The 22,203-nt window shown below is 43.3% G+C and overlaps 1 protein-coding gene across 4 annotated transcripts in view; it reads right to left on the bottom strand.

Moving 5' to 3' along the window:
• TUB (TUB bipartite transcription factor) overlaps positions 1–22,203 on the bottom strand; it is a 154,655-nt gene that overhangs the window by 59,686 nt on the left and 72,766 nt on the right. The window contains exon 1 of one of the 4 annotated variants that reach the window (XM_077321706.1): positions 21,495–22,180. The exons of the other annotated variants lie outside the window; for them this stretch is intronic. Coding sequence (XP_077177821.1) covers positions 21,495–21,532 — 38 coding nt within the window. The 5' untranslated portion in view covers positions 21,533–22,180. Of the gene's footprint in view, positions 1–21,494; positions 22,181–22,203 lie in introns of those variants that run through there. 4 annotated transcript variants of the gene reach the window in all.

Raw genomic sequence — 22,203 nt, 5'->3', positions numbered from 1 at the left:
TTCTCTCCTGAGGTTGCCTCTTTCCTAGTGAGTATAATGAGACTAAGGTAGATAGATTAGGGTTGCCAACCTCCATGTGGCACCTGTAGATCTCCTGATATAACTATTTCTAGGTGACCATTGTTTGGCAAATTACATCTCCCACCTCTTCTCTTGTCCAGTCTCTTCCTAATCCCATACCTGCGATACCCTCAGATAGTTAGGATCCCAACAATAGTTGGGACACTATTAGGTGCAAAGAGAATTATTAGGCACAGAAAGGAACAAAGCTGCTGAGGGGAAATCAGCATGGCTCCTGCAAAGGAAAATCCTCCTCACCAACCTTTTGGAGTAATTTGAGAAAGTTAACAACCATGTAGATAATGATAACCTGATAGACTTTCAAAAAACTTTTCTCAAGGTACCTCACTAAAGTCTTCTGAGTAAACTGAGCAGTCACAGTGTAAGAAAACAGGTTCTCTTATGGATTAGAAATGTTAAATGCTAGGAAGCAAAGAGTAGGAATCAAGGGACAGTTCTCACAGTGGAGGGAACTAGGCAGTAGGGCCCCACAAGGAACCATATTGGGGCTGTTACTATTTAATTTATTCATAAACTAATATTCAAGCCCGCTGTAAAATAAATACAGCGGGCACTAGGCATGGGAGCCCTCGGCAGTCGTGCAGAGCATGACTGCCGGGGGCTCCCTTGGGCAGCGGCCTGATGCGGCGAGAGGCGCTTTGCGCCTCTCGCCGCGTCAGGCCGCCGGGAAAGGAGCGACTGCGAGCCGCGCTGCGCACAGCTAGCAGTTGCTCCGGTGGGGACTCAGAGGGACCAATCGTCAGGCGCTTCGCGCCTGCCGATTGATCCCTCCAGTACTCTGTCCAGAGGAAGGGGCCAATCGGCACCCTTCCTCATCACGGACACATCCCGCCTCCCAAGCCGTTACCCTTTTATTTAGTCCGTGGCGCCCGTGGCGGGCTGTGTTAAGATGATGGAACTAGGGGTGAGTAGTGTGGCCAAATCTGCAGATGACACAAAATTATTCAGCTTGGTGAAAACCAAGGACGATTGTAAAGTGCTCCAATAGGATTGCTATAAATTGGGTGAGTGGGTTACAATACGGCAAATGAAGTTGAAAGTAGGTAAGTGTAAGATGATGCACAGAAAAGGGAACTGGCCACCTTTCTATGAACATGCCTGTATTTTGAACAGTATAGACCTTCCTGGCCACCCGCAAACTGGATACACAGAAAGGAAGAGCAATTCCAGTGGCATGATAATGATGTTAGCCATTCAGTCGATTCCGACTATTGGTGATCCTATGGCACAACTGCCACCACAATTTCCTATGACATAGCAAATTCTATCATGCTGTATCAGAACTTCTTTTTTTATGCTCAACTTTTCCTCAAAATGTTTGTTTATTTATTACATTTAGATACCGCCCTCCCCTGAGGCTCAGGGCTGTTTACATGAAACGTAGAGGAGCGATATATCAAACTCAATTGTTGCAAGGGATACGACAGCATAATTTCCTTATTTACTGAAACAGCAAAGCTACAGCTGTATTCAGCCTACTTAAAATGATCAAAGCAGAATGAAAGGATGGCAAGAACTAGAGCAGCACCACAACACATTTGTAATGCAATACATCACTGGCTTTTATTAAGCTTTTTAAAGTCCCTTTTAGAATACAGCTTCAAAAGGAAGAGCTGTTGCTATTTAACACTAGATTAAAGTATTGTAATTGGACAGCTATGCAAACCTTACCTTTATAGATTTTTACTACTGAATAGAGCTAGCAAATTGTTCATATAATTAAAAAGGGCCTCCAAACATGTTCAGAGTCCCTTTTGTGTGCCTCTAAAACTTTTAATATTCCTATGTGTTGTACCTATTAAACCCATGAACATCTCACCTTCTCTCAAATATTAAATATCTACAGAATCTTGAAGATTGTACTCCAGTTTCTAAAAGGCAGCCTGTAAAGAACTTTTGAAGTACACTGGTTTCATACACTGAACCATCCTCACACAAACTAGTTCAGGATGTTTTCACACATGAGTACTAAATCAGCTTAGTTTGAAATCTGCTTCAGAAAGGGAATAAACCGTAATGCTGATAAAGTGGAACACTGCTTGGGCCATGGATTTTTATTTTCTTCCAAATCCTCACATTCAAATATAACTTTATTCAAACAAATGAGGAAAGCTCAAATTCTTAGTGTTATACTGCTGATATGTAATCAAATCTCCAACATAATTTTTACCCCAGAAAAACCACTATATTAGGATGGAGATAAATACTGGGCAGCAAAAGGTGTGGTTATTCTTTACCCGACATCATATTACTTTCCTGATTGAAACCACATATTGGTTGGCAGCAAATAGCTCCAACAATGAAAGAAGACCATTTAACACAGGTTATTTCCCCCCTACTAAGGATAATTGCAGCCATGTGAGCAATGAGGGGGAAACACAGGCTAGCAGTAGGAAGAAAATAGCTCCAGTTGGTAAAATACCACCATGGGGGAAAGTTAAATATTATTATATATTTAATATTTTATTGTTATTTTAGAATTTCTTTTATGTCATTTTAAATTACAAATCTGATGGCTCTGTATTATTAGGTAAAATTGGTCCATGTTGACCATTATACAAGCTACACAGGCAAATATCTACGTTCCAAATTGGCAAGAGTAGCCTGTTGCACCGTAGAATCTTAGTTAAGTTCCCTAATTACATGCAAGTGATACATACCACTAATCATTATAAGCTCTACTCACACTCTAGCCATTGCTAGGATGAACACTGTGTAAATCTTAATTAAGTCTGCAATTTGCTTTTAATTGCACTTTGCCATTTATAAATCACAATTAATCGAAACCAGTCCATGTTTATGTGGCTTTGATATCAGTTTTAATGCCTTTTTTAATGTGGCAAAAAAAAATCAAAACATACCACAGCTTAATTTTGTAAAACTTATCATATTTATTACCACTACCTTTCTTACTCTACTTTTGTGATTTGAAAGAATCATTATAAGCTTCATGCTGGTCATAGTTTTTCTGGTTATTCTACAAGTATTTTGAATTAGAAAAACTATATGAATTCTAAACCACTTTCTCCCACATACTCCTTGGTCTAGTGTGGGAATGCAGACAAGATACCACATAGATCACTCAGTATTTCACAATGCCCCTGACATCACAAGCAGCTGACATCACAAACAGGGCACACTGCAAGAAGAGCTGCTTCTTATATGCCACTTTTTTCTACCAGAAAGAGTCTCAAAGCGGCTTACAATTTCCTTCCCTTTTGTCTCCCAACAACAGACACCCTGTGAGGTGGGTGAGGCTGAGAGAGCCCTGATATTACTGCTGTCAGAACTAATGTGACCAGATATTCCGTCTTTGGCGGGACTGTCCCGACTTTAAAGGATTTTTTGCTGCGTTCCAAGGCATTTTTTAAATGTCTCGCCTTCTCTGGCCTCTCCCCCCCGCGCGTGCACCCACCCGCCGGAGACTTATTCTTTTCACCACAGTGAGTTCTCCAATGACCCGACCCCCAGCATCTTTCCCCCCTTCCTTTTATCCGTCTCCTGGCCCCATCCATATCTATGTATCCCGGGGCGTCCTTCAAAAATCCCATGTTGGCAACATCGCCTTTTTTGCCCCCTTCCATGATGGTGGTGGTGAGAACTTCAAGGATTTTCCCCAGCACAGGCGCAGTAGCAACCTCTGTATGCTTCCGCTTCTGGAGCAGTGGCGGCAGCAGCCGGGAGTGGAGGTGGCTGTGCGCGAATTTGTCCTTCCCCCCCCCCCTGCAGGGGAAGGGGTGTGTGGGGCGGTGACCACTGGAGTCAGGTACTGGAGTCCAGGAGGAGGAGGAGGAGGAGGGAAGAGGAGGAGGAGAAGCGTGTCATTTTTCACGCGCATGCCCACACAGCACCTGGGTGCCTGCCTTTGGTCGGTCGCGCTCGTGCGTGGGGAGGGGGAAGGGGGAGGGGGAGGCTTGCACAAGGAGTGTGGCAATTTGGAGAGGAGTAGGCTATGTTTTATTAATCTATTTGTACAAATGCCATTTGAATTTCCACAGGACAAAAAAATTCCTCATAAGGAACCAACACTGTACATATGTTCCTAGTATAAACACACTTCTCAGCCTGCTGATTCATTCATAAGGAACATTTTCAGTCACAGTACGGAAATAGCGAAATAAATATATATTGGTCTGCTGATTTCATGGAGGAGAAGGAGGGAAAGGTACCTTGCATTAGAATAAATCCATTACATGAATCTGTTGAAATAACTGTATGCAAAAATGCCACATATGGGAAGTACTGAGCAGTAACTATATGGCATACAGCCCATTCTGTTAATGACCTATGATCTGTTGTCTTCAGATGCACTAATAAATGCATCAAATTCTATAAAATGTAATTCTGCAGATTTTATCCTCCAGGTTTGACTGAATGTGTATATAAACTGATCAAGGTCTCTTACAGAGACTGAATCCAATCCTTTTTAAAAGCTTCAAATATCTGTTGTGATCTTTGTCACAGAGTGGGGCATGACTAATCTCTGTTTGCCCCTCTTTTCATTGTCAATGCTGTCGCCTCAGGGTAAAATCCAGCCCCTCTTTATCTGGTGGGTTGTCCCAAGGTCAACTTCATAGGGGTATTGTTCTGTGGGATATCCAGCAGCAGGTAGGTAAGGGCTTGTGCAGACTCTCTTGTGTTAAATAAACTTTATTTTTACAAGGCACAAGCTCAGGGTACTGCAAAAAGAACAAGATCTAGATGCACAAAGCAAAATAAACAAAAGGTACTTGGCAATCCATAGTACAGCTGATCTTTGGTAGTTGCAGGATGCCCCTCCTCCCCATTCCTGGGGCATCTGCAACCCTGTACAGTAGTGATCCCCAACCTGTAGGCCGCAGACCACATGTGGTCCTTCGACTAATTGGAGGTGGGCCCCGAAGGACGCCTTCTCCCCCCCCCTTCCCGGCCCTTTACTTCATCCCCCCCAGCCCTTTACAACACACTTCATTGTTGTGGTGTGTCTGTATCTTATTTTGAAGGGATGTTTAAACATTACCATAGCGATCAGAGAGCGCTAGGGCAGTGGTTGAGAGTAGAGGAGTAAACTACCCCCCCCCCACCGGGCCTCAGTAAAAGGCGTTGGTGGTCCCCGGTGATAAAAAGGTTGGGGACCACTGCTGTACAGCATCATTCTTCTGCCATTTCCTCTTTGAATGGAAAGCAGACTCACACAGTTGGATCTGGTAATCTGTCAGTGGAAGATGATAAAGGTCACAGATCTTTGCTATATCCTTTCCCCAACAGCCCTTGCTGACCCTGGAAAGACTAAGAGACAAAGTGAAAAAAGACAAAGGTGAAGTGAAAAAAGACAAAGGTGTGAAATCAGTCCTGCTTCCTGCATCAATAGAGGGGATGCTCGTAGAGGACTCCTTCCCAACCAACTGCAGCCCTTCCAACTCATCTTGTTATTATGACCCATGACCCTAGGGATCAACTTTCTTGAGCTCAGAATGGACTATTGTGGGGAGGAGAAAGCAGAAAAGACCACAGATCACAGGATCCAACTAAAATTTTAGATATTGGGATGTAATGGCAAATTGTGGCAGGGGCTAATTTAGAAGTCACTCAATGACTTCAACAGGAGAGAAACAAACAAGGAAGGGCATAAGCATGGGGCTCATTCACGTGGGGCCAAATCAAGGTTTGGTATTATATCTAACGTGCACTAATGGAATATCATTCTGCATTTCTGGATAACACTGATTATGGTAGGAAAGAACAAAAGGACCAATTCTCAATTATTAAACACATTTCTTTTGAAGTAAATCCCATTGATGGAATTCAATGGAATTTACTCCAGAGTATGCTTATGATTGTAATTTTGGACAGTTTTCTAGCCATACTCATGCATGTTGTGAAGCGCCCCCACCCCACCCTGGGGGGGGGGGAGAATGGGACAATTTGGGGGGCAAGATTTTTTTTCCTCTGAGAACTGACTTTGAATTTTTCCAACTGTAAATTGAGACATCTGGGGGGTTGCTGGGAGGGGGGGGACTATGAAATATTTTCTCCTTTACAATGAGTCAAATGCTTATTTTCTCTCAAATTTTACAGCATGAAATGTTTCACATTTTTCCAGTGCAAAAATGGGAAATTTAGGAGAGCACTGACAAAAAGCTCCTATGAAATATTTTGAATGAGAAAAACGTTGCTGAAAAAGCATATCACTCCAGAGGAGCTACGGGCCCTGCAGGAGCTTTTGGCTTTTCACGGGGCCTGTAAGATGGAGCTCTTCCACCAGGTCTATGGTTGAGGCCAGGGCAAAGAGAAGATCTGTGGCCCCCCCAGGAGGAACAAAGGAAGGATGGTATTCCAAGACATTCTGACAGTGGTGGTCAGCAGTTTCCCCCTAGTTCCCATCAGGGGTAGGTGAGGGGTTGTTTTACCATCATGTTTGTTGCTGGTTTTGTATTTTGTTAATTGCTGTGTTTTTTTTGGGGGGGGGGGTTCTTAAAGGATTTGTATTTACTCATTTTATCTTGTAACCTGCCATGAGCCAGCTTTGCCAAGAGTGGCAAGTAAGTAAGTAAGTAAGTAAGTAAGTAAGTAAGTAAGTAAATAAATAACGAAGGCTCGCTGGTGCGTTGATCTCCGCTCACTCCGAGAAAAAAAAATGGCGATCGCTTCGCCGGAAGATCAGGGGAGAGAGCCAGGGGGAGGGACTTTGCAGAAACCACAACAATGGTAACGCACAGAACTTTCCCGCTAGTGTTGCAGATTGGTTGCAGGAGTGTAGCACTTTCCGGAGGGTGAATCCACTTTTTGGGATTTCCCTGAAAGCGCTACAATGAAGCGCTTTTTGCAGATCGGTTTCAGGAGTGTTGCAGATTGTCAACGACGTTGTGCATAATGGCAAAACTGTAGCGATTTCAATTAGTAACCATTGTGCTATTTTGGACGAATGCGGAATGGCCCTTGGTGTAGTGGTTAAAGCAGTAGCCTCTAATCTGGAGAACTGGGTTTGATTCCCCACTCCTCCACATGCAGACAGCTACGTGACCTTGGGCCAGTCACAGTTCTCTCAGAACTCACTCAGCCTCACCTATCTCACAGGGTGTCTGTTTTTAATAGCTTAGTGGTTTCAAAACTATAAAGTTTAACTGAATATCCAAACATGCTAATAGTCCTACCTCTTGTTTTTTATATTTCATTTTTAGAAACAAGATAATAATATTAAAAGGATACAGAAGAAAAATTATATCAATCAGAAATTATATTATTACTGGGTGTTTGGAATAGAAAATATTTCTCCCCAACATCTCCTCCATTATAATTTTAAGACATTTTCCATAAAATATAATAGTCTATACTTCAAGCATTTTAAATTAAATTTTATTATTTTACAACCATATTAATTTCATTATTACTATATGTTATATATTTTGTCATTTCTGCAAATTAGCTACAGCTTTTAATGTACTCAAGTTTAAAAGAAAGTCTATTATATATCTCACAATGAAAAATAAAATAATATTTTTGTTCAAAATCCAGGACCTAGTTAATTACCTAGTCCTACCTATTATGACTGTATGAGACTATTTCTGTCAAAATAACATTTTCTCTTGTTATTTCAGAATTTTATCTTTTACTTTCAAATTTCATTTGTTCTGTCTCTCAGGAGGCAAAATTGTCTTTCATGATGTACGGTAGCATAGGGAGAACCAGTTTGCAACTCCTTCTCAGGTACTGGATATGCTTGTAGTAGTTCTTTTTGTAATGGAACGATAATGGAGATCTTCTTCCTTTGCTAGGTTACCAGCTCCAGGTTGGGAAAGACCAGATTCTGAAGATGGAGCCAGAGGAGGGTGGGGCTTGGGGTCAGGAGGGACTTAAATGGAATACGGAGTCCAATCACCCAAGCGGCAATTTTCTCCAGGTGAACATATGTCTATCAGCTCAAGACCATTTGTAATCCCAAATCTCTAGCCACCACTTGGAGAATGGCAATCCTATCCTTTGCAATGTGTAAAACAAACTTTGGAACAAAAATGGATAGAGAGGTGAAATGTGATCATCTTTAGCAAGCACAGAGCCAACTAAAGAAACTCTGAGGCATAATCTCAAGCCACTAAATGACACTCAGTACCTTCCTTGAAATAACTGTGTGTATTTTTTGTTAGAGCTGGAAGAGATACATTTCACATTATTGTAATACTACCAGTCAAAATTACACTGTTACTTGCAATGGGAAGCTATTTCTCAATGTTATGTTTATTTCCCAAATTGTACTGTTTATGTAGCCAAAATAAGATTTCCTGTTATTCATAATTGAAATCTGTGGCCTAATTGTTTGGCTATGATTTGCAAATGATTACACACTGCTGCTAATTCCCATATGTCTACAGGAATACAGCAAAGGCATGCATGACTAACAGAGCAATCCTGGGGGGGCGGGGGAGGCAGTGACGTTGCATTAGGGACCTGGCTGACCCCTACATGTCAGAGTTATGCCTGCATACACGCAGGGCACCAAAAGTGCTGCACTGCTGAGAACCACCAGTGCAGGAATGCCGCAGGCACATACCAGCTAAATAATAGCACCAACTCTACTGCCGGCATAGATGTGGGAGTTCCAGAGGACATGGCAGCAGTTAGGCGGTTTCCAAAGTGTTTTCAGCATGGGAATCCCTCACGCACCAAGCAGGTGTAAAGTTGCACTAGCAAAAATGGTGGCGTAGCCCAATGTCAGTCTTAGTAACTTCAAATTCACTCCCCATACACAAAGCTGGAGGCACATCCACAGGACAGCGAGCAGCTCGACACCACCTGAGAGCACACCCAATCAGCACACCCCCCTATTCTGGCAGGTGACACCACAACTGCACGGCCAAAACATCTTCAAGCGCTCACACCGCAGCACAAGCTTGTATGCACCCAGACACATCCAGCATTTGGACCATTCCCTCCCACTGCCAATGAGGAGGTGCCCCTAGCAGCAAGGGACCAAGCAGGCTATTGGGCACAGGGGCCACTATCCCACAAGAACCGCTTCATTGGTCCTGGATCCCTTTAATAAAGTTGAATCATTACACCTGCCTGAGGTGGTGGTGTCTGTTGGAGACCCATGGGGGAGGGAACAGCAGGAGAGTGCTGAGGAAGCAACAAGGACCTGGTAAACACAACAGGGGTGGGGGCCTCATCCTGGCAAGACTGCAGCCAGGAGGAAACAGACACAGGCAAGAGGATATGGCAAGGACACTGGCTTCTATTCCAAAGCAGCTCACAGGTATAATTGCTGGGTTGGCCAATTCACCTTCTGGAGGAAGGGGGATGGCAGGGTTCTGGATTAGTCCTAAAAGAGGTGGCTAGCCCCAGTGGGCAGGCATGGCCCAATGAGGAGTGTTGGGCCTGTTGTTGGAGCAAAACCATTGATATAAAGCCCTGCCAGCACTATGAGGTTTGTCTGATAGCTAAAAGCACTACAAAATGGATATGGTAAATTTCAGAAGGCCTTACTAGAGCCAGTCAGATCCAGGTCTCTCAAGAGAATATTTGGGTATGTAAATAAGAGGCTCAAATGGCAAACAATAGCAGCAACTGAGCAACATCAGCCGCCTCCAGCATTAGCAATAGCCCCCACAAAGTATACGCACACTGTCCTTTCAGGTGGCCCTCCAACAGCACTGTAACTATGACAGTAAATGCCATTGCTGCTCATTGGGAGCCAGGTTCCAGAAACAGACTAGCATCCTGGGGCACTGTGTTCAATCCGTACTAGCAAGCAGACCACCCTGTCAATTCCAGCAACACCCAAATAGGGGCATGTCCTGGGAGGGTCCAGTCCTCGTTGTGGGGGGAGTCCATACAGAGTAAATGGCATCTCCATATAACATAGTGGGGTTCGGGTGTCATGGCTGGGCCCGCAGCAGGTCTGTCAGTCTCTGCCCAGGCTAAGAGGAGAGGCCTCTGGAGTGGCCAGATGCATGTCCATGCACACAGAGGGGTGATAGGTTCTCATGGCAGAGAAGCATGCTCAGCTTGAGGCTGAAAGAGCTGCTGCCTGGGGAAGAAAGGAGCAAAGTGGAGTAACTTCTCTGCTTCTAGTTCTGAGGTCTAGGGCTCAGGGCCAGATGGTGGAAAGGCTGCTAGGTTAGACTTGGCAGGCGGAGCATATGGTTCCTATGACTCACTCCAGGCAGTATTCTGTCCGCAGGATTCTTTGCTAACCATAGCTTCTGTACTGCCTTCAATGTCAGCTCCACATCTGTAAACCACTCCGCGGTTATAAATAAAAGAGTAAGGGCAAGTTGGGAGGAGTTAGGGCGGACTTTGTCCGGGATAAAAACTCGGAGGGGCACCCTCCGAGTGTCAATCCTGGACCAAGACATGGCGGCTCTGCTCCTTTCCAGCCGCACGCACTCAACACTTTGACGGGGAGCCGGACAGCTATGCCACAGTCCCAGGACGTCTTCCGCCTCCCACCTACCCGCCGCCAACCTCCAGGACCCTGCCGCCGAACGAGGAAGAAGCTCGCCCACCGCCCGCTCTCAACACCGCTCGCCGGTGATACCCCCCTCCCTTCCCTCACTACCCCCCCCCAACATCTCCCCCTTCGCCAACTCCCCCATGCTTCCCCCCTAAACCCTACCCCCCCACACACCACCCTGAGCCCGGCCACCCACCCACACACACTCAGACAAGACCTTACCCCCTCGGAGACCAGCCCCTTCTCCCCCGGCACGCTGCGAGCCGTGGCAAAGGCGCCGTGTGCACGCCTCCGAGCAGCCGCCGACCCAGCGTCCCCACGCCTCGCTGATTGCTATCGAGCCTTCACCGCAGAACACAGGTAGGCCGCAAGACCACCAGAAGCCCGGCCCGCCGGAAGCCTTCCGCACTACACCCCGGGGACGAGGATGCCTGCTTTTGCGACCCACGCCGGCCCTGGGTGCGCAGAAGCTTTTGGAACTCAGCCCCGGGGGAGGGAACCTCTAGCGCCCATTTTATTTAAAGATAAAATGGGCTTTAAATCTAGTAGCACATATTGCAGTAATCTAATCGAGACATTACCAGGGCATTCATAACAATGGCAAAGATATTTCCCACCCATCCAAAACTGGTGAAAAGCACACCTAGCCACTGCTGCCACTTGTTTATCCAATAAGAGGCCCAGGTCCAGCATCATCTCTAAGCTACAAGCCCGCTCCTTTCCCATAAATATCTGTGGACGGTGTCTTTTCATCATCTTAATATGTGTGTGTGTGTGTGTGTGTGTCTGTATATTCCTCAAAATCTTAAGAAATGATACATGATACCCAATGTAGTTCGGTCATGGATATTAAAATGGCACAACCTAGCACATTCAGGTGGCTTTTATAGCAGTCATCTACCTATATTGCAACAAACCTCTTCTGTAGAGTAAACTGAAAATCATGGATTGATAATAATTTTTATAACCTAAAATTCATAAAAGATAAAATGAATGCCGAAGAAAGAATTGGTTATGTTATGAATTTCAACAGATAAATCAATAAATAAATGGACATCTAGCTTGTTCACTTTTAATCAAAAACTATAAATTACACATAAGGAAAGACGGCTCATGTGTCTGACACTGAAAAAAAATATCTAGCAGAAACGATCTTCCCAGAGACAGCAGAAATATTTAGAAATTCTCTCTACCAAAGCAAAACAAGATTCTGTTACATAACATTCCCAGATAAAAATTACAATCAGTTTAGCTACTCATACAATTGTAAAAGAGTGTCTCCTCGCCTTTTTGAATGCAAGCTGATGAGCTATGTAAAAATGTAAATCGATCACTAGAGAATAAGAAAGGCTGAATTGTTGATCCACTGAATTAGTGGGTTTTTAATGACTTAACATATTACGTGAAATCTGCATAATCATTTCAAATCAGAGCTGCTGATTGTGTACTCTGCAGCCACTTCCCTTCTGAAGTGCCTTATGAACAGACAGATCTGAAGCTGACTATCTAATTAGGGCCAGACTCGACATGCCATGCCATTAAATGGATCTTTTATTCAACATTTTAAAAAGTAGCCTTGGATTGCTGTAAACATAGTTGACAGAACAGCTGAGTATGGGGCGATTGCTTAATCCTTCCTCACTGGCTGCATTTTCATTTAGAATTGTCCCCAAACTGTTTTTCTGACTGCATGGGGGAAATACTGCTGGATCAATAGAGCTGGAGAATGGGATCTTGAAAAATAAGCAAAGCAAACAGCATGAAGCAAGTTCATTTAGCATGGTGCAGTGGTTAAAGGCAAGATCCAGGTTTGACTTCCTCCTCTTCCATGTGCAGCCAGCTGGGTGACCTTGGATTTGTTACAGTTCTATCAGAGCTCTCTCTACCTTACTATCTCAGAGGATGTCTGTTGTGGGAAGAGAAAGGGAAGGGATTGTAAGCCACATTGAGACTCCTTTGGGCAGTGATAAGCAGGGTACAGAAAACAGTTCTTCTTCTCTTCTTTATTTTCTACACTTAAACTTACTATCTTCAGTTTTTAAAAAAGAAAAAAACTCTTGGGAGACAACAACTCATGACAGCGTGTCAATTCTTGTTAAGACTCATGTCAGACCCTTAGACTAAATTCATACACACTAATTGTACATTTCAGCTCTTTTCCCACAGCTGGCATGAAAAACAGAAAGGATTTCTAAATGTGCAAGCATCTTTCTGTCATGTGAGAAACAGGAATTGTTAAGTGGACTTGTGCAGGACGTCTGAATTGACTGGAAAGCATGCAAAAAATCTGATTTATTCTCAACCATCATGCCCGTGTGTGATTTCTGACTTACAGAGCAATCCTAAACAGGTCTACTTGGAATTCTATTCCAGTTTTCTCAGCAGTGCTTGTTCCCAGGATGCTGCACACCTAAGGATTCTTTCTGTGAGTTTATCATATCCTTTCATTTCTGTCTACTTGGACAGCAGAAGGACTCAGGAAAACACCTTACCCAAAAACATGCTATTGTTTCCAACTGGGAATGCTGGGGCTGGAATTTGGGTCCTTTTGCATATAAAATGCCACTGAACAAGGGCCTTTCTGGATTGGTTGTGGTTTTCTGTATGTACTTGAATATACAGAAAGTCACAGGGGATCCCTGCTCATTCATTCATTAATGCATACATTTTCCCCAACCCCTTCTTTCTGTTCAGGCCACTGCACCACCTCCTCTGATGCTCTAATAGCTTGCAGCTGGAATAGCTTTTTATATAGCAAAATGCAATGTGCCTAGAAATCAATTCAATCACTGTCTTTTAGTACTTAGTTTCAGAATTTTGCACGAAGGAAGATTGGAAAGACAGGAGAACAGGGCAGAGAGGGCAGTATACAAACTGTATTCAAAACACTGAAACTGGAACTAGATAAGATACTATTTGGAGAAATGTAAATTGATGGTGCATGAGTAAAGTGGAGGGCAGAACAGAAAATAATGGAAAATAAAGCACATCAGCAGTTACTGAGGCATGATAGAAGAAGACGTTACAGACAAAAATGAATGAGGAAAGGAGGGTATCTGTTCATTGAAAGACATTTGTAACAGGCATGAATCATTTTGCAGAAAAATCAGAGTAAGAAACATATCAAAGAACGACTACCAGGAGATAGGCTAAGGAGAGTTACTGGGCAGATGGAACAGGACAGTTTCTGAAAATGAACCAGCTTTGGACACCAAGGCTGGAAAAAAATTATCTAATCTGTCCAGAGAGGCTTGGTTTTACAGCCAGGAGAGAAAACATGGCAATTATCTGACATGTTAATAGATCTCTATGGATGGCTAAGCAGGTTCCGGTAGGCTTCATGTTACAGAACTTAAGGCCTGGATCTGTTACGGGCTTTTTGACACATGTGAAGGGATGAAACTTGAAAAGGAGCTGACCCTTCTATATGTGCATGAGTGTGTGCATGCTTGTGTGATGTAGCATTCTCTTGACACATACAGTCATTTGAATCTCCAGTAGAAAGACCAGATGCCCCAAAATTTGTACACCTCAAGTAGGTGAGCAACCTTTTACATTGCTTTTCTTAGTCTGTAAAATTTACTCTAGCGTTGTGGCTGCCCTACCCTGTTTTGGCAACTCCTCCTGACTGAGGGCAGGTAACAGGAGGTGATGCAGGCTACTGAAGGAAAGATGCTGAATCCCACTTTACAGAGGGCTGGGGAGATGAGTGGATTTCCCTCATCAAAAGAATGACATCTGTTGCAGCCACCCAGCAGGGGTGCATCTCTGTTATTTGCTTGAGCCTGAGTGGGGAATGAAAGTACCTTGTTAGGGCAATAGGCAAAACCCTTCTGCAGTCATATAGAGATAGATTTATAAAAGTGTATCTCTGTTTATGTTATGCTGTACATCCCACAACTGAATTTAGGACCTCAGCCTTTTATGTACACAAGGACAGTAAAATCACAACCAACTTACAGAAACCTCAGCAAGGGACTTTCAAAGCAAGTGAGAAACAGAGGTAGTTTGTCATTGCCTTCCTCAGCAGAATCTTCCTCGGTGGTCTTCCATTCAACTACTGCCCCTGCCCAGCTTTTGAGATCTGCTAAGACTGGGAAATACCATGCCACATTCCCTTCAGTCTGCTTTCTACTTTGGCAGTAAGTCACTGTTTTTCCTTTTAATTCATTGTTTTTTCCTGTCTAATGTGTACCCTTTCAATTCAGTTATTTTCTTGACCAAACTAGACAGTTTTCAGAGATCTGTGAATGGATCTCTGATTTTTAATTTGGTAAACAGCAGCCACATTGTTCCTCAGACTTCAGTTAGGGCTGCAATATGGAAGGGTTAGCCTTTTCTTTCCTCACAGATGCATACAATTTCTCAACTTTAAACAGCCTCCTGAAACTGCTGTTTTCCCCATTTAAGAAAACGTTCAGGTTGCCTCATAAATGTAAAAATCCTACTGGTTCTAACATTTAAAGGAACATGGAAGACTTATATGTAGTGTTTCTGATTTTTCTCCCTCCTAGTTCAGGCAAATTCTTTCTCCTCAGTGAACCCAATCAATTGGGATATTTAGTCATCAATTGTTTTGTAGCATGGAAAATGGCTATTTTACGGATTTTTTCCAAGATTTCCTAATAACCACTATGCTTTATAAGATCAACCAAATACACCTATTTATAAATTACAGATTTCTTTCTAAAGTAAATGTTTTAGGAATCTACCTACAACTTTAAGATCCCATAAACACATTAAATCAAGAGAGAGAGAAACTTGATTCAATTAATGCAGAAATATTGTAGAAGAATGGTCTCTATCTAACACACCTTTATCAGTTCATCCTTCAAGGAACTCAGTGCAGCATATTCTTCTCCATTTTATCTTTACAAAAATAACGTGAGACAGTATTTGTTGTCAATTCAGATACAATGTTAATGATGTCACAAAAATCCAAGAAGCGCCATATTACTTTTTATTTATCAAGAACATTTATGTGCTGCTTCTTCAGAGAATTTGCTATTTGTCTGTATGCTATGATCTCTGTGTTGAGGAATCCTGATGAAGCCAATAAGTCTACTTTGGTGCTGTTTCCCAGCCTGTGGGTCACAGGTCAGCCTTCCTTAATGGCAGTTCTTGCCCTTTGCATCCTTCTCTTCCTTTGCTCCTCACCAGCTTCTCACATTTTCATCTTTCTTCTCCCTCTTTGTGACAATAATGAAGGAAACAAAGTCATCTGGCAATTAGTAACTTCACAGAAGTAGCTGAAAGAAGGGAAGGAAGGTAGGAGAGCAGGTAGGAGTTGTTCAGCATCCCATGTAAAGACAGAGAGTAGGAGAATGAGGCGTGAACAGGGGGTCTCTGTCGGTGCTGCACTGAGCCCCTTGTCACCCACTCCATCACCATCTGCCATCTTCACATATCTCCTCTAATTCTTATACTCAAATTCTTCCTCTGGCCCAGCTTGAGATTTACAGTGGGGGCAACTGCACACTTTGTATATTTGTTGGTTTCTCAAAAACACCTGCTTGGCAATATAGAAAATGGAGTGCTGGAATATATGGGTGCCATAGTCATAGTTCACCTATGGCACCAAAAAGCCTTGGGCTACCCATTATACAAAGTAAATCTGGATTTGTGGGTCACAACAGCAGACAGGTTTGGAATCACTGTACTATAACTTAAGACATTTAAACTTTGCATCATCTACTCTCATCATAAGAAGTTTCTGTGCTGCATATGCATGCCGCTTCACACACCACTACCTGCTGCTGCTAATCAGATTGCACAGGGCTTGTTGAGAATGCTTAAGTCAATGATATAACTTTTCCCCATGCTCAGCACACATGCTAAGAAGTTGCTGTGCTACATCTCTGCTGCTGTTAAGAGAAACAGCACTATCTTCAGTGCTGTATTCTGAGATAAATGTTCTGAGTACAAATAATCCAAAGTCCTGAACCTGTTGAGCCATTCTAGCATCAAAGAGAGAATGATCTCTTCAGTACTCTTGTAGCAAGAGTTCTATACAGTTGGCACTGCAGTGGTGATATTTCATTCAAAGCATGTTTGTTAAAAACAAACCTGATGTGCAAAGTACAAAGAACAGAGACTACAATTCAGTTTATGCAGAGATGTCACACTAAAGGGTAGCATTTGTTTATTTTTTTGTTTGTTTGTTTATTGAATGAATCAATCAATCAATCAATCAATCAATGAGAATAAAATGATCCTTGGAAATGCTGTTAAATGCAAGCTTCCTGCTATGCTAGGTTGTTCTTATTTCAACATGGAGCTCAGTTGTAAAACACTAATTTTGAAGATTGTATTAACTTAGGGGCAGTATTCCAGTCCAGTGTCCAGAGTCTACTGGAAACATGTGCATGTGGGTCACTGCCATCTGCATGACAAAAAGAAACAGTTCATCCATGAAGGCTACCGGCTTCTACAACTAACTTTCTGCTTTTGCTAATGGAGCATCTCCCATCCAAATAAGAGCCAGGGCCAATCCTGCTTAGTTCTCAGGTCTGACAAGATAAGGCTAGCCTGGTGGATCTTTCTTTCCCCCCCCCCTTTTGAACAGCAGGCTAACACTCATCCACAAACACCATTATGTTGGGGGGAGGGGCTGCTGTTCAGAAATGATGGGAGGTCCGCTGTTCGAAATAAAGGGACATTTCCAAGAAGAGTTGGTTCTTATGTGCCACTTTTTGCTACCAGAAGGGGTCTCAAAGTGGCTTACAGTCGCCTTCTCTTTCCTCTTCCACACCCTGCAAGGTAGGTGAGGCTGAGAGAGTCCTGATATTACTGCTTTATCAGTGCTGTGGCGAGCCCAAGGCCAACCAGGTAACTCATCAGATTAGAAGTTGGCACTCCTAACCACTACACCATCATAAAGTCCTGTTCAAAAATGCCTAGTTTTGCCATGCAGTTTGAAGGAAAATATATCAGGGGGGGAATTCAGGTATTAGGAGCCCAACCAACACTACTCTGAGCATAGAGAGGCTAATTGCGTATTTCTTGGGCTCCCAATCACCACCTTTTCAGATGCAGTTGTGAACTATTTTCAGAAATTAGCTTTTAACCGAATGGAATGGAAAAGGGATTCATGTTGCATGAAAAAAGATTTGCACTGAAATTATAATTAGCATAATTCTTAAGCTCTCAGAAAAGCAATTGGACTAGGGTTTTTTTCTTCCCCAAGTGCAAAATAACATTGTGGAAGGCACATATGTTTCAAATAGGGAGAGACAGTGATAGAGATCAAAGGGAAGCAAGAGGTAACAAGCATCATTAAGGCTCAATTCCTTTGATGCGAACAGCACAGAGAAGACAAAAGATCCACTTTCAAGAGAAAATTTAAAAATGAACATTGTCATCTCTGCAATATAACTAACACACCATCTACAAAGTCTTTGCATCAGGAGAGAAGTTGCCAAGGGTGTGACCCAACTGTTATTCCCTTCCTCACCACCATTGTCACTCTCCAGCACAGCATCAGAATCACAAAGGAAGAAAAGATGGAAACTCTTTGTTTTCTGACAAAGTAGTTCACAGAAGATAATATTAGACATTCAAGTCAGTGATGATATCGCGTTCTTAAACATTCCATAGCAAATCTTCTTACCGATTTACAAGAATATGTGTTTGTCCTCTAGGAAAAACCCAAGGTAGCACATACAGGAGTATAATGTAGTCTTTCAACCAGGCACTGACCAGATCTGTACCATAGCAGTATTATACACACCAGACTATTACCAACATTTATTTTACACATTTGTTAGATTTTCAATTTAAAATGATCTCAAGGTGACATATAAAAGAAGAATTAATTTCCAAGCATGTTTCAATCTCTGCTTTCATGATACATTGTTTATTTTTCCCTACATGCTGGCAGTCAGTTTATCCACCTTGCATATGAAACCCATCCTCTATCTGTGGGAGATAAACTAAAATAGTTCGAAAGATGAGGGGCTGTGAATTCATGTCTCAGTGGTAAGGCATCTGCTTGGCATGCAGAAGGTCCCAGGTTCGATCCTAGTATTTCTAGTTTTAAAAGGGTCAGGCAGCAGGTTATGTGAAAGACCTCAGCCTGAGATCTTAGAGTCTGAGCAGACACAACACTGACTGTGATGTCAGCTTCATGTGTTCATATGTTTAATGTTGCACATAAAATAAAATAATATAGCAGAAGAAAAGATCTTTCTCTAAGACAGTATGCAAACAGATGAGTAATTGAAATACTATACATAACCAAGATTCTTGAATGTTATTATTCAGTACTGAATACTCTTTAAAATCATGTACAGAGCAGAAGAAAAAGCCAAAAACAAATTCTTCAAATAGATTAATATCACAAGGTAACATTCACCCAAGGCTCCACAGAGCACAAAAGTGATGCTCATTCACTTCTCATATGCAGAATAGGCTGTGCAGTGACAGTTCTATGACCCAACTCAAAATTATCTTTTAAAAAAATCTAAAATAAATACTATAAGCAGCTGTACAACTCCAAAATGACTTTTCCCCCTAAAAAGGGATACTTTCACCCAAAGGGATATAGAGATATTTTAATTAATTAATTTTAATTATAACTTTTAATTAGCAGTGGTCTGCTTATCTGCTTCCCTGTCAGCATTCTGCAAACAAACAAGGACAGCCCTGTGCAAACTCTGTTTTCAAGAATTAACCATTTTGTCTCTAGCACTGCATTTCTGTTGCTACTACTGTCTTAAAACCATTCAAAATATTATAGCTTAGACTGTAATTGTTTACAATTTAAAATTGAGCACTATATAAACATAAGGGTGGGGGAAGTAGTCTATATGTATTTTAAAAATAAAATAAATATCCTATAATTTACAGAGGTGCTATCTAGTATGGCCTTTATTAACTAACAAAAGCAAATCTTAACATTAAAAAATTATGATTCCTCTGTAACCAAAGCATTCTAATACCTTTTAAAAATCTCATTTGAGAATAAATTAGTTTTCTAAATTGAGAAGGTAAAAACATGCATAGCTTTCTAGAAATCGATCTGTCATCACTAGTCTGTATCAATCAAAAACTATACTCCCAAACTTTTACACCATCTAACTATCACGGAATTCATTGCGTAACCAAGGATCTACATCCCTCAACATGTTCCTCCTCCACCCAAGCTATCCTGCATTTACAATGCAATCCAGCTTATGTCATCCTATTACTTGCTCTGCTTCATCAGTAAGCAGAGATGCACAAGAGGATCCAGCTCAGATTGACAACACTTTTGACGTACACACTTCCCCCGAAAGAGAACTAGCAGAGGCTTCGGTAGCTTATGGCAACCAAGGAGCCAATGACAGACAACAGCAATCCGTGCTGCCATGGCAATCTCTGCTTTCTCCATGGCAGCTAAGCGGCAGCAGCAGGATCTGGGAGAGCAGTTAACATTGATTGCCAAGCTGCTGCATGGTCCACAACGTGTCTGTTCTATAGGGAATAATGGGTACCTTATGCAACAGCCTATAGCATCCTTCTCCACAGCAATTTATTCATCAAGGTCTCGGTTACAAAAATTTGAATCCTTAACAACAACAAAAAAACAGATGTAAAGGTCCAGGTGCTTGTATTTGTGCAAAGCATTCTAATTCTCCACCTATCCATTTTTCTTTCTCAGAGTCAAGGTTTCCTCATTCAATAAAGGCCACTTAAATGACAACAAATAGATCCCTGCTGTCAGTTGTTAGCAGGGGTAGCTTACAGTATTAATTCTTGCCCTGCATCTGGAGAGATACGTGTAGCAATATCTTCCCAGGAATGATTCACCAAGACTAATTGCAACTCTCACATCACTTCATATTTGCTCTGAAAACTGTGTACAATTTGTCATGTATGATGGATGCACACTTGTAATTTTGTTATGGGAACACTTGGCAAGAAGCCACTGCCAAGCGTATTTTCTATTCACACAACAGAAAGCCGTAATAGACACAGAGGCATTCATCTCTTGTAATACGTTGTATACAGGCTTCATGCAATTCCTTGTACATAAGTGTCATAATTAATTTTGTATGAAATATCCCTGTAGAGTAGTAAGGGCCAGGGGGAGAGGAGCAGCTGGCAACTGCATGTCACTGGGAACAACAGAGATCAAGAATCTTGCATTCACCTCAAGACTGCCCCCTAAAATGCTTTCTTCCCAACGGCTGTAAATGCTCCACGTGCTCCAGATAAGCTTGCAAATTGGAGAATGTACAAAAATAAAGAAATGAAGAACAGCTGTCACACTAATGGGGATGTGAAGACAGAGCAAGGCAGTAACTATAGGACAGCAATATGTCCAGACTGAAGTCAAAATAGTATCATGCAGGAAAGTTCTCAGACCTCATCCAGCCCCAGCATACATTCACTCCACATTAATAACTCCGAAGAAACTGGGGTAATAACAAGATGAAAAGAAATCCACCATAGGATTTGAGTGGTTTATGGGAAATTTTCCCCTCAGTCAAAAAGAGCAAGTGATCCATCTGACCGTGCTTCGAACCGAAGAAGGTTCTTGACAGTCTCCAAAGCTATGGCCAGAGTGCACAGCTGCCCTCGGGCAGCTCCCTCTTAATTTAAAAAGAAAACAACATTATCCATGTTTTACATCTTTAAAATGCAACACTAACAGGTCCATCCGAATAACAATTTCCCGGGAGTAAACCCGATTTACTAGACTGGATTCTGTTTAGGATTGCTAAACCATGCAACCCATCCAAATCAAGAAAACGTAAATGGCTCCAAGCCTCTTTCAGTCTCATTCATGAACCTTCTGCCTAAAAATCGGTGTCTTTCTTCTAAGGAACCGTTACACTTTTCGCCTCCTGCTCAAAAAATTAAAGTAGGCACTGACTAAGTCCCGTCCCCCCCGCCAAAAACTTTGCCGGCAAGCCGCCCGTCGTCAGCCCCGCCTTCTGCGGAGCCTTATTTGCCCCGCTGGAAGCCACCACGAGGAGGGGGAGCTCCCCGCCGGGCATACCTGTAAGGGATCCAGTCCGCCTGGTGCTTCGAAGTCATCGCTGGCCCAAGGGACTAGCAGCTAGGGCAGGGGGAGCCCCCGCGGCCAGCGGGGGAGGGAAGAAAGCGGCTGCCGAGCCCCTGGTCACAGCCCCCCACTGGCCAGGGCAGCATCCTCTATCCGGCCTCAGAAACGGCGACGGCAGCGGCGGCAACAGCATGGGGAGGGCTTATCCAAGCAGTGCAACTAACGGCGGCGGAGGCATCGTCCCTGGGAGGGTCACGCGGCGGCATGGGGGGAGAAGGGAGCCGGAGGCGCACCCCGCCGCTGGCCTTGCCAGCTGCAGCGGGCTGGGAGGCCGGGCAGGTGGCTTGAAGACGGCACGCGAAGCAGCTCCCGCCAAAGGAGGACGGTGGTGCGGCCGCCGCCGCTGTTGCCCTTCAGCCAGTTTCTTTGCTGCTATCTTTCTCAGCCCGACGCCTCAGCCAATCAGGGTCAGCTCGGCTTGTTGTATACAGCAGAGCAAAAGCGACGCCGTTGCCTCAGTAGCGGCCAGGCGCTGGCACTGCACTGCGCTGCTGCGCCGCCACAGGCGGTCCGCTCCAGAGCCCGTTCCTCAATCGCCGGCCAGGCCAGGCCAGGCCAGCCGCCCGCCCTTCGGCCGCCAATCTCCGCAGCCCTCCCGGCCGTCAGCGCAGTTATGAATGATTCATGCCCAGCGCACGGTCAT

This window comes from Paroedura picta, chromosome 2 (assembly GCF_049243985.1).
Source record: "Paroedura picta isolate Pp20150507F chromosome 2, Ppicta_v3.0, whole genome shotgun sequence".
Lineage (NCBI taxonomy): Eukaryota > Metazoa > Chordata > Lepidosauria > Squamata > Gekkonidae > Paroedura > Paroedura picta.
Note: the sequence above shows the minus strand (reverse complement) of the source record. Positions and strands in the feature narration are given on the sequence as shown.